General features: G+C 47.6%; 1 protein-coding gene across 1 annotated transcript; it reads right to left on the bottom strand.

The window, feature by feature from the left end:
• Positions 1-622: 622 nt before the first annotated feature.
• Positions 623-1,212, bottom strand: LOC129657290 (dual specificity protein phosphatase 14-like). Its single transcript, XM_055587502.1, has one exon. The coding sequence runs from the start codon at positions 1,210-1,212 to the stop codon at positions 688-690; it is 525 nt and encodes a 174-aa protein (XP_055443477.1). The 3' UTR covers positions 623-687.
• Between the last annotated feature and the right edge of the window lie 270 nt (positions 1,213-1,482).

Genomic DNA, 1,482 nt, shown 5'->3' with positions numbered 1-1,482 from the left:
GTGTTGTTGGAGAAGACTCTTGAGAGTCCCTTGGACTGCAAGGAGATCAAACCAATCCATCCTAAAGGAGATCAGTCCTGGGTGTTCTTTGGAAGGACTGATGTTGAATCTGAAACTTCAATACTTTGGCCACCTGATGTGAAGAGCTGACTCATTTAAAAAGATCCTGATAGTGGGAAAGATTGAGGGCAGGAGGAGAAAAAGATGACAGAGGATGAGATGGTTGGATGGCATCACCAACTCAGTGGACATGAATTTGGGTATACTCTGGGAGTTGGTGATGTCCAGGGAAGCCTGGTGTGCTGCAGTTCATGGTGTTGCAAAGAGTCAGACATGACTGAGCGACTGAACTGAACTGAACTGATTGTTTGATAGCTGTATCTCAGTGTACTCTTGCCAGAATTAAATATTATGATTTCTTTTCTTTGCCAGTTTTATGTAGAATTTTGAGAGATTTTGAAACATGAGCACCCAGTGTAAAAAAAAAAAAAAAAAAAAAGCACTTCAGGGAGGAGCATTTGTCCACCATTTGGAAAGAAAGGTGAGGAGGGGAGCAGACAGCGTGTAGCAGATGCTGGTACTGCTCCAGGGGCTGCTGCTGCGGGCTCTGGTGGCTCAGATCCCCCAGTAAGGCATCAGGTGTTGGGACTCCTTCTCGTAAACGTCTGGCACTATGCCGTACAGTGTCTATACCATTTTAACTGTCGACTTCCCAGAAAGCTGGCGCTCGTAGTCTATCAGCTGCCTCCAGAAGCCGATGTTGGGCCTGATGACGGGCCTCTGGGCTTTCACCCAGTTGTAGGCCTCCAGCAGGCACACGCTGTGGAATTTCATCAGGTATGCGATGCAGAGCATGGCCGAGCGGCTGACCGCCGCGGCACAGTGCACCAGGGTGGCCCCGTGTTTCCAGCTCACGCTGTGGATCTTGTCGGCTACGGCGTCAAAGTACAGTCCAATGGGGGCGTGAGGCATGTCAGCCAGAGGCACTTTAACATATTCAAACTGGGGCCAGTTGAAATTGGGGATCTCGATGGTAGCGTTCACAATGCAGGTGATGCCGCGAGCCTGGAGGAGGTGCCGGTTGGAGGCTACGCTGCCTCTGCCCAGGAAGAGTGAGGAGGTAATCTGCGCAATGCCTCCCAGGTCTCCCTCAGAAATCATCCGGGGGGCCGTGAGAGTCCGGGGGCGCGTGCTGTGACCTCTGGAGCTCATGAAGACGCCATCAATCACACTTGCATGGTTGGAAGCAAGACCAGAGGGTGTTGTTTTCCTAATGTTATTAGGAAAATTATTATTATCCTAATGTTGTTAGTTTTCCTAATGTTAACTAATGTTATTCTCCATTAGTATTTATTGGTGAGGTTAAATATTTTTAATTTTTCTGTGAATTATGTTTCTATCTTCTCATGCAAGGTATATTGGCTATGTAGGGACTAATGATTTAATCTGAATAATTCTGTCCCCTTAATTTACTTTCATTCC

Source organism: Bubalus kerabau, chromosome 7 (assembly GCF_029407905.1).
Source record: "Bubalus kerabau isolate K-KA32 ecotype Philippines breed swamp buffalo chromosome 7, PCC_UOA_SB_1v2, whole genome shotgun sequence".
Classification (NCBI taxonomy): domain Eukaryota; kingdom Metazoa; phylum Chordata; class Mammalia; order Artiodactyla; family Bovidae; genus Bubalus; species Bubalus kerabau.
The sequence above is the reverse complement of the archived record's forward strand: the minus strand, read 5'-3'. Positions and strand labels throughout refer to the sequence as shown.